The sequence below is a fragment of the Hyposmocoma kahamanoa genome, unplaced genomic scaffold (assembly GCF_003589595.1).
Source record: "Hyposmocoma kahamanoa isolate Upper Pololo Valley unplaced genomic scaffold, ASM358959v1 220, whole genome shotgun sequence".
In the NCBI taxonomy this organism is placed as follows: Eukaryota; Metazoa; Arthropoda; class Insecta; order Lepidoptera; family Cosmopterigidae; genus Hyposmocoma; species Hyposmocoma kahamanoa.
The window spans coordinates 3,720,455-3,732,222 of record NW_020653740.1 but is presented as its reverse complement, the minus strand read 5'-3'; the positions used below and the strand labels follow the sequence as shown (position 1 = coordinate 3,732,222).

General features: G+C 34.5%; 1 protein-coding gene across 1 annotated transcript in view; it reads left to right on the top strand.

The window, feature by feature from the left end:
- LOC113228069 (cytochrome P450 9e2-like) overlaps positions 1-11,303 on the top strand; it is a 19,346-nt gene extending 8,043 nt beyond the window's left edge. The window contains exons 3-7 of the mRNA XM_026461210.1: positions 14-192; positions 470-558; positions 1,370-1,585; positions 8,809-9,060; positions 11,137-11,303. Coding sequence (XP_026316995.1) covers positions 14-192; positions 470-558; positions 1,370-1,585; positions 8,809-9,060; positions 11,137-11,303 — 903 coding nt within the window. The remainder of the gene's footprint in view (positions 1-13; positions 193-469; positions 559-1,369; positions 1,586-8,808; positions 9,061-11,136) is intronic.
- The last annotated feature ends 465 nt before the right edge of the window (positions 11,304-11,768 follow it).

Here is an 11,768-nt window from a genome sequence, read left to right as displayed (position 1 = left end):
TTTAATATTTCAGGTGGCCGAAAAATTCAACTACATGTCAAAATCGAAGAGGTTTCTCATATTTTTCGTTCTCATGTTCATGCCTAAAATATTCCAATATCTTAACATCTCTCTTATGCATCGCGAGACTTGTGCGGAATTGATGAGAATGTTAAAGGCTGCCAAAGCTGAGAGGAGGCAATCGGGAGTTAGGTAAATTTCCTTTGTGAATTGCTCAAAGTAATTGATATAATTTTTATCCTACTTCATACAGTTTTATTATAACATTTTGCAAAACATAACAAAATATGTCAGTAGAATATAAACTCAAATTATTAAAATATGCTACAACTTTATGAAATTCGCATAAACGGTTGACTTCTCTCTTAAATCAAGGAGTCGGTTCTTTGGAATTTGTCGTATTCAAAATTATTACACTTTGATAGTAATGTCTGCTTTGTATGAGTATGAAACAACAATTTTGTTACAGAAAAAATGATTTCTTACAATTACTCCTCGACACATACGAGGAAGATAAAAAATCAGATAACATGAAATGTAAGTTCCTTTTATTTGTATGTAAGCATTACGATTAGAGCCGTGGTAGCTTAATGGTTTGACCTACCGCCTGTCAAGCAGAGGTCGTGGGTTCGAATCCGGGGCTAGCACCTCTGAGTTTCTCGGAATTTATGTGCGAAATTTAATTTGAAATGTACTATGAGGTTTTCGGTGAAGGAAAACATCGTATTGACACGTGTACGTCGAAAAAGATTCACAACATTACGAGTGTTTTCTTTACCATTCGCAGATCAGAATGAGCATGCATATTCTGGGCTAGTACACTTCACCCCCATCCACATGTTCACTTTCCACTAGGCAGGCTTGTGAAGAAACGTGACTTAATTAAAAAAGCCAATGCAGAAAATGTTTTAAAAAATAATTTGGTTTTGTGGCCATCTACAGCTCGAAAAACATCATAACTTAGATAATTTAAACGATAATTTAGAACATTCTGAAAATAAATTTTCTTTCGTAGGTAATCGCATGATGACCTTAAAATTGTCATCTTGTTACATTAGTGCACATAATAAAACAATTCTCACAATAACACAGTTATCTTTTTAAGCAAGGAATATCAACATATTATTTATAATAAGTGTATTATATTGGCACAACATGTGTGTTATCTCTAAAACAAACTGTGTCATTCTAACAATAAAATATTGTTTTCTCTACACAATAGATATTAGTTATTTATTCATGGTAATCTACTTATTTACGTACTTGTATTATGAAACAAAAATCTCTTCGCATTGTTTTGTTCACACATAAAATGAATATAATTATAATTATTAAATATACTTCTTATAATTAACATAAAATATTTCAGGTTTGGACGATGATACAATCGACGCACAAGCCTTGCTATTTTTAATAGCAGGCTACGAGACCTCTGGAACATTATTATCGTTCGCCGTACACACATTAGCAATACACCCTGAACTACAAGAAAACCTGAGGGCTAATATAAAGGAAGAAACTGAAGGAAAAGAACTAAGCTATGATCTGCTAATGCAGTTGCCGATGCTTGAAGGATTTCTTTTAGGTAAGGTTTAAAGTAAGTAACTAGGCACTCGTGTTATGGAAGTCGGAAACAACGACGGTACCACAAACACTCACACCGACATAAGATAGAAAAGTTAGTTTTTCTACATACCTGGCCGGGGATCAAACTCGGAACCTCAGAGATGGCGACGCCATGAAAACCGGCGTGCAAGCCACTCGACCAAGGAAGTCGTCAAATTCCCATAATAGTTGCAGAGCTACTCAGAGTTTTAAATCACAAAGACCTGAGGGGTACTGCCACGTCATCTATCACCCTGAGACAAAGTTGCTAAGTCCCATGTGCCTGTAATCTGACCAGCAACCTTTCCCCTTCAAAACCGAAATGCTGTAATGCTTACATTAATGCTTGGTGGCACAAGTAGGTATAGTGGCAATACTTCCCTGGACGAACTCTTGCACAATGAGCTCTACTGCTGCAAGTAAACAAATAGAAAGATATGCAAGTATATTCCTATGTGTTGTTATGTGTTTATAATATTTGTATGTAGGTATATATTTATCTACGTATTACTCTGTCAAGAGAGTGCCGGGAAAAGCTCAATAATACACAAAATGTTAGTTATTCATTCAAATTTATTTTATCGCCTTCAAAGTATGTTCGTTCAGAAACGATACACTTACGCCAACGAATAGTCCAATTGTCAAAACATTTTTTTAAACGCTTTTTCCGGAATTGAGTTCAGTTCTTGTCGCGAATTCTCCTTTATGTCTTCTACCAAACAAAAACGTGTGCCACGAAGTGGTAATTTAAGTTTAGGAAAAAGAAAGAAGTCGGCTGAAGCCATATCTGGTGAATAAGGTGGTTGCTCGGTGGTATTTGTTGAGTTTTTGGTCAAAAATTCGTTCACAATGATGGCCTTATGCGAAGGCGCATTATCGTGATGCAAAATTTGAGAATTTGCTTTCCACAAATCTGGCCTTTTTCGGCGAATTTGCTCTCTTAAACGCCGCATAACGCTCAAATAATATTCTTTATTTACCGTTTGACCTTCCGGCAAGAATTCCGAGTGCACAACATCGCGATAGTCAAAGAAAACAGTCAACATGACTTTGACTTTTGATCGACTTCGTGGTTTTTTCGGTTTCGGTTCAGTTGGAAGGCGCCACTCCGAAGCTTGTTGACTAGTTTGCATGTCAAACTCGTAAACCCACGTCTCGTCACCAGTAACAATGCGTTTCGTGTTGGGTCGGAATTGACTCGTTCTAGCATGTCCTCAGCGACTCTTATGCGATTGAGTTTTTGGAAGAAATTCAGGTCTTTTGGGATTAGCCGAGCGGCAACATGTTTCATACCCAAGTGATTATTTAAAATGGTACGTATCAACTCGTGGGACACATAAAGTTCAGCGACTCGATCGAGACTACCTCCATGAGCTAAACGGGTTACTACCACGGTTTTTTTGTCATCCAAGTACCTACGCAGAAGTTGTATAAAAAAACCTTTAGTATAAAATTTTTGTTTCACTATAGTTTTAAACCTCGTGAAAGGCAAATTTTGTATATCAACCGGAATCTTGTTATAGAAGCGTATACATTGCCCCTTAAATGATTTTTTTGACTTTGTGAAGACGACTATCAAGAAAAGCTAGTTTATTTTTATTCCTCGTATTAATGTTATGTCTGTCACTATTTTTCATAAAGAAATTACTATTCCTTTTAACATAAATACATTTTCATAAATGTACTGTGAGGCTAGTGTAAGAATGTTAATTTCCTTAAACTTATCTCTCAAAGATACTTTGGGGCCCAGATTGTAAATTGCCCTAACTGCACGTTTCTGCAGGACAAAGATTCTATTGATATCGGCGGCATTACCCCAAAGCAAAATGCCGTATGTCATTAGACTGTGAAAGTAGCTGAAGTAAACCAATCTAGCGCCATATAAATGGGGACCCCATTGCAATTTAGCATCAAACGTTATACTTAGAAATACAACTGTATCCACAAGATTCAATTTTTCATTTCTAACTACAATGTTTGTAACCGTCTCTCTAACATTGGGTAATGTAAATTTCATACGATTTGTTTTTTTCTCATTAAGAAGTATGTTATTAACAGCAAACCAATCAACTACTTTAGATATAGCATTGTTCACATCGTCGTAGGAACATTGGTGCCTTTTAACTTTAAATAATAAGGAAGTATCATCAGCAAACAATACTATATCATGTTTTATACCCTCCATAAGGCTAGGTAAGTCATTAATATAAACTAAAGACAAAAATGGGCCTAGAATTGAACCTTGAGGGACACCTATGCTAATTGCAGACCCTGATGATCTCGTACCGTTAACATCGACCCTCTGTACCCTACCACGCAAATACGATTTAAGAAGGTCGAGATCACGTCCCGCCACACCATAATGGCGAAGTTTCCTGACCAGTGTATCATGGTACACACAATCAAAAGCCTTGGAAAGGTCACAGAATACACCAATAGCATCATGTGAGACTTCCCATGCACCATTCGGTTGTAGAGGTCGGTTGTAGAGCGACCCCGAGTGAAACCAAATTGTTTAGGAGACATTAAGTTATTACTATAAAAATGTGCACACATCTGATTTAGAATAATTTTTTCAAATATTTTACTGAGAATTGGTAGTATTGATATAGGTTTGAAATTGGTGGGGTCAGAAATACTACCAGATTTGAAAAGTGGAATAACTTTACTTTTCTTCATGAGGTCAGGAAAGACACCATCATCAACACATTTATTAAAGACACAGGCTAAGTAAGGCGCAATACAATCAACTATAGAACTAATTACTCTGACTGACCATGACCATCAAGATCAGCAGTATTTTTATGTTTATAGACTTGAAGGCTTTAACAATATCGTTTGGAAATACATGACGGAACCTTAAATTAGTGATACTAACTGCATTATTTTCTTTTAGCAAGGATTCAGCGGCGGTGGGAGATGAATTTAACGACTTAGTAGTCAAAATTGGAATGTCAGTAAAAAAAATTTCAAATATTTTAGCAACTTCTGCGTCTGTGTTTACAATTTTGTCATTAAATCTTAGTTCAAAATCTAAGTTACGAGGTTTGACCCTTCCAGTTTCGCTGTTTATAATATTCCAAGTCGTTTTTACTACATTCGCGCTGCTTTTTATTTTATTATTTATAAATATTGCTTTGGCTGCAACACAATCATGTTTAAACATTGTCGAATATTTCAAAACAAAATCAGTAAAACTGTAACTAGTGTTATAAGTCCTTTCATCGTAAAGATTATATAGCCTTTGTCTACTTTTGTGAATTCCCATAGTCGCCCAATCACTAAATTTCAATGAATTATTAATAGTTATGATTTTGGACTTAAAAACATTATCACGTTCACTTTTCACTATGTTGAAAACTGAATTATATAATTTATTGGGATCGTTAACGTACGGAATGTCAGTTAGTTTAAGCATTACATTATTTCTATAAGCTTTAAGTCGACCAATATTTATCGGAACACATGTGATATCCTTTTTTGGCATTTTGTCAACAGTTATATTAAAAGTGGCCAATTAACCGCAGTGATCAGAAGTTTATTTATAATAGATTTATTACTACGTACGGCGTTAGTATAAATGTTGTCTAAACAAGTGGTAGTAGTAGAAGTTATTCTAGTAGGCACCAAGAAAAGATTCACAAGATTATAACATTGGAAAAATTATATGAGCCTACTGCTAGCACTGGAATCTTCTAATAAGTTAACATTGAAGTCACCACAAACAGCAATATATTTATTTGGATTATTTAATTTGCCTAAATCTTCATCTAATCGTTTTTCAAATAGTTCGTAAGATGAATGAAGGGGTCTGTACACGCTTAATATAACAAGTCGTTCAAGCTCTATGCAGGATATCTCTATAGTCCGCTCAATAGATAGGCTCACAATATCTGTATGTTCTTTAAATTTTAAATTATTTTTAATAAAAATTAAAGAGCCGCCATGAATAGCTTTTTGTCTGCTGAACGAACTAGCCACCATGTGATTGTTGCAGCTAAACATGAAGATGTTTTGATAGAAAGTGGTGTTCAGTAATACAAAGAATATCAATATTATTACAGTTAATAAATAATTATATTTCTAACTCTTTGCCTTTCATGCCTTGAATATTTTGGTGCACCAGGTTTAATATACAATTTATTTTATTTCTGTGTGTTTTAGGTTGGTTTTTTACTGTCATTGTGTTGCAAGAGTATCTCTCCGTTGTCTTATTAATTAATTTAAATAATTAGAAATTGAATTATTTTCAACAGAATGATATTGTCAGTAAACTGACCTATGTCTATACTTATTGACAAAGAGGTATTTTTTGATTATAAACAAGATTCCTGCAACAACAATAAGGAGGGATCAGTGACACACACAGACAGGGAGGATTGTTGTTTTATTTCTTTGCAATTGCAAACTTCTAAAAATCTGTCATTATTATATCTACATAAATCTAATAAATTATCCATAGAATGTGTGTGCTCCTTAATCTCCTGTTGCGCAGTTTCATATTTCCGTGTTATTAATTTTAATGAATTTGTTACACTATGTAATTCTGCCTGAAGGCGCTGTGTGTCACATTCATAGCTAAGCCTATTTTTCCCAAAATTTTGAGTACAATCACTCAATTCATTCAACATACTCTGACGTTCTTTTCTTAATGATATACTTTTACAAAATGCTGCATTTTTCTTTGTTAATTTGTTTGTGCTGCATATGTATTTATTAATTTTAACATATTTTTTTAATTTTTTTTACTACAATTTGAAGTTAAAGCTGTCGAATTAAGTGAGTGACTTTCACAAGCCAGATCTATGGTGATTGATTCTGAATAGAAGGGTGGTACAGCACATACCATTGAGGGAGCACTGCTGACCAGCTCATCAAATAGGGACTGCGACTGTGTTGACTGTTGTTCGTCCCTTGCTTGTTCCATTATAGTTATTTGATTGTATGCGTCTCGTAGGTCACATTCTAATGAAGAAATGCGTGCAAGGGCTTCTTCGAATGCTGCTTTGGTCGAATCCATCTACCACTATCTGTAGCTGGTCTCTTTGGTACTGTAACTCCGTAATTTGTATAAGCAATTCAGCCATTCACTTTTTAATTGCCTATTCCTATCTAAAATGTCCAATATTTCCTTTTCGCTATCGTTTCTTTCTGTTAGCAATTGCTCATTCAGTGCCTTTGCTGTTTTGAGTTCTAATAAAGCGTGTTGGAGTTTATCCTCCAATTGAGGTTCCGCAGCAGCTTTGCGAGTAAACATTGTTTATGCTTTTGAAAAAGAAAATGAAAACAATTTGAAAAGAACGTTAGCAAGAAAGACAGCTGAATCGCTCGATTACTAAATAGTGAGGTTATGTTACTTACAATTTATCCGTACAAAGACTAAATATTAGTTAAAGTAATTATAAGTTTAACTACCTGTTTATCTTAATAATTATGGAAATACTTACGAAATAGCATAGAATTTTTAAAAACAAATTTTTCCAAAGTGACTACAAAAGCTAGATAGTATAATATCATTGCCAGATATGATCTAACTAAAAACAGCACTGTATGTAATTTAAGTAACAGATACAGCTCAAACTCCGCGCCAAAATGGAAAACAATTGTGCCAATCTAACAACAAAAAATAACAAAACAATTTAATTTGGAACCATAAACAAATCATCCATTACCGATACTTTTTTTGACTGAATGTAGGTATATGAGTTTATTGTTTAATAATAATTATTTTGTAGTGTACTTTTAATGATATTCTTTGGTTGCACCCCTTTTGAGTATCCTAAATATCTATTCTAAGGTTACCTTTACGAAATTACTATATAGCAATAAGGCCGCCAGATGCACATTAACTTACTATGTTTATACTTAACTTACTATATTGTAATTTAACTGTAATTTTATGTGCAATAAAGAATATTTAATTAATTCATTCATACCAGTAAACAAATAGAAAGGCATTTATTAACTCTAGGACAAATTCGTCCTAGCTTAATATAGATAAACTTCATAACAAAAAACTTGCTTCTATGGTCTTTGGAAATTTAAAAACGAATGTCTTGGAGGTATATATCGCAAAACTCAATTCTTTCGTCTTCTTATTTAAGAGCTAGGCTCTTGTCAGTGGAGTAACCGACATCTCTGTTCAGCGCCCTGACTTTGCTTACCTGATACGACAGGACATTAACTTTTCCCTTATCTAAACTAAATAACTTCGTTTCGATCGTCATTCTGCCTCTTTTTCCTTCGATCTTCTCTTCTAGGATATTTCTAAGAGATCTGTCGTGACATCAGTTCTCTATTGTCTTTAATAAACTTCTCTTTTCTCGCACTACTCTTTACAAGTCCTCATTGTTTTTTTTTCGTAAAACTAATTTCCTCCATTCTTCTCCAGCATCACATCTCAAATTATTCCAATTAATCTGTCTTTGTCTCACTACAATACAATGCAACACTCCAAAAGTAGACCTTTACCAGTCGTTTCCTGGTCCTTTTTGAAATATTTGCTTTTAAGAGATGTTTAGTTGTTATTATTAGGTCTTTTTAACCGACTTTAAAAAAAGGAGGTTCTTAATTCAACTGTATGTTTTTTTTCTGTATTTTACACGATAACTCGGGATAAATTTGTGAACCGATTTTGATGATTTTTTTTTTCTTTTTCAATTATCAAGTGGCAAACTAGGGGATAAATGACCTTTGAAGCCGGTTTTTTAGTCTCTGTACTGAGATTATTAGCCGTTGTGATTCTTGAAATTATATTCGAAAAACTTAATTTGAATGGAAATAGTCGGTGGACTCATCTGACGCTGTAGCTAAAAGGGCGCTTGTGACAAACACCCAAAACCGAGAAAATAATGTTCAATTAAATTAAGAAATATCATTAAAATGCCTTGACCCCACATAAGTCTTTACTTAATGTTAAACATTTTCAGACACTTTTCGTTAAAAGCCAAAAGAATGTTCGGCGACGAGTTTTAGGTCAATAGTACCGTCCGTTTCTCCATTTTTGCACACGTGAAAATAAATCATGTAGTACCTATTACTTTTTTGTATAGAACTACAATTTTCTTTGTTTTCTTTCCTTAGTTTTATCTGTGCAGTTTGCCAGTTACCAACTATATTACGCAGGTTCTGATCACAACAATGACCTAGAATAAGTCATGTCGTTACTTTTTGAAATCAATGTTTCTTTTATTCAATTTTCAGAAACACTGCGCATTTATCCACCCTTTGCCCTAGTAGACAGGTTATGTGTCAAAGAATATACTCTCCCAGGAACCAATGTAATGGTTGACGTCGGCGATGTTGTATCTGTAAACATTATTGGAATCCATATGGACCCTAACTACTATCCTGAGCCGGAAAAATTCAAGCCTGAGAGGTTTATGTATGATGAAAAAAAAAATAGACCGTCGCATTTGTTTTTGCCTTTTGGCCTTGGTTCTAGAAATTGTATTGGTAAGCTCTGTTGTTGTTAACATTCGTGCTAACCCATTTTTTCTCCCTACGCTTTATGTAGTAAATAGTGTTACATTTTTGAGCTTTCCTCTACAATATTCTCATAACAACCTCCTGTTATTTACCATTACTGCCTCCGTGGCCGAACGGTTACCATGCCGGACTGCCACGCAGAGGTCCCAGGTTCGATTCCCGGGCCGGGAGAAATATTTGTATGACCTACATTTGTTTCTCTCGTGAGTTTGGGTGTAATTTGTGGTTGTCTATATGTGTGTCCATGGCACCCGCGACACAGGGTTTCCCTAGTGCGGGGCTATGTTGAGTGTGCGTATTATTATTATTATTATAACAATAAAATTTGATTACACTTATTAAAATTTTTGTAAGAATTGACAATAGCACTTTTTTCCAACAGGTAATCAATCACAAACTCGAATTTCTTTTTTCCGAATTTCATTACTCCGAAAACGGTTCGACTTTTTTTCATTAGTGCGATTATAGTTTTGATGTAAATTTGCAACACAGAAATGTGTTACAGCAGTAGCTTTGGTTTTTTTTTATTCTATTATTATTATAATTATTATTATTACACACACGTATTCTTTGCGCAGAAGTTTGTTTGGTCTAATCATGTTTATTATACTTGTTGTTCTTAGATAAAATTGTACCGCCAAACAATTTTGCCGCACAGCTCCAAATTTCTGGACTGTAGTTTGCTGGTGCACAGCAAGTCCACTTACGTAATTTTCGTCATATTATTTTGTTTTGGTTTTGCTGTCATCTGAAATGTAATTTAAAAACAATGGTCTTTGAGTATTCCATAGAAAACTTATAGGAAATGAAACTATTTTTCCGGATTTATAGTTTCAATTCCTATGTGTAACAATCGCGAAAACCTAAGAAGTCGTTAAATAATTTGTTTGCATTTCCTAGCTAGGTCGAACCCCGTCCTGTGAGTTTAGGTTAGTATATGAAAAAGCCGCACGAGCCGAGCAAGCAAAGTGAGCGTGTCGCGGCACCTACCGGCGAGTGCCAGAGTCGAATGTGTTTGCAATACCTAGAACCGAAGCGAGCGACTACAACTCGATCAAATTAACTTGCATCTCGTTTAACATATTTTCTAAAGATGCGAGGTGCTTTAATTTGACGAGTTGTATTGTGCGGCACTTTCTATACTTTTAATATTTGTAATAAGAAATAATATAACAAAAATAAAAATATTCCATTAGATACATTGGTCAAACGGTTTGTTGGGGAAATAAAAATCGGGAAAAAATAACTTGTCAATATGTTAAAATAGTGAAACATCAAACGGTATAATGAAAAAAACCGTAACGTGTTTTGGGATAAATGAAACAAAATCTATTCAATAAATATCTAAAGTTTTTCGGAGAAACAAAATTCTGTAAATCATGTTTCCAGCTTGTGATAGGTAACCTTCCAACAAGCCCTTTACAAAATTTAACACCTTGTAAACGCAGGTTTTGTCATCATATTCATATTTCTTAAATCTAGTAGTTGTTGCGAAAATAAATAAAAAATAAAATTGACTTTAAAAAGGCCCGCCCGCGCAGGATTTGTCGTCTTTATGACGATCTTCCTGAATAAAAACCGATGATATGTTTGATTAATTAATATTAGGTCAAGTTTTTTTAGTTTAATGGCCTTTGGTGCGTGCTATTTAGAGATTTTTTACTCATTATACCAATTTATTGTTAAATATTTTTCAAATTGACGTATATATATATTTGGTATCTACTTTTCCATAAACAGTATTTCCTAATATAATATAAGAACACACAAATCTAAATAACTTAAGTATTCATCTTTCTCGTCATTAGTCCTGACGCGACGTCAGACCGACACGACTGGTGCTCAAGCTTTTTCGAAATGAGCTGGTTTAAATTATATATTGAATTTAAATACAAAAACAACATTATACAAAAAAAATACATGTGTTATATGTTTGATGTAGATTCTATTTCAGTCATAAAAAATATATGTGAAAAAGTTGCTATTGTCAATTTAGTCTATTTAGAATTAATCTTTAATCTCCTACATGTTTCTTGTTTCTAGGTCTTCGCTTCGCCATGCTTTCCGTTAAAACGGCGATGGTAGCTCTCGTAAAGAACTTCAAATTTTCAATCTGCGAGAAAACGGAAAACCCTGTCAAATTTAGCTCAAGTGGTGGTATATTACTGAAAGCTGAAAATGGTCTTTGGGTACGCATAGAAGCCTTATGATTCCACAGCACATAAACAGCATTTAAAAAAAAATATATAAGTGCGCATTTGACTTCCATCTCTCTTGATGGAAAGTGACGATGAGGTCGACGATGGAGCATGCAGATTTTAAGACTTTCGTGATTATTCACTATTTGATTATCACTAGTATCAGGTTTCTTACCACGGTATGACTTCTTTTTATTTTACCGATATTTCGGAACGGTTGCACGCTCCATGATCACGGGTTGACTGGACGGCGGCAGATGACAGCTTTAAGAGCAGACATGTCTGTCTACCCTCTTGCGCTGTCGACGACTACCTTCATCGCGATTTGTTGCGGCATTACCATTGTCACTCACTTTTTTCACACAAACCACACTCACTGTATCCACACGCGAAACTAAACTCGAGGTGTTTTTGTTTTTATTACTGCACGCACTAAGGACCGGATTCCATGCACTGGACAGTTTAAAACCATCATCA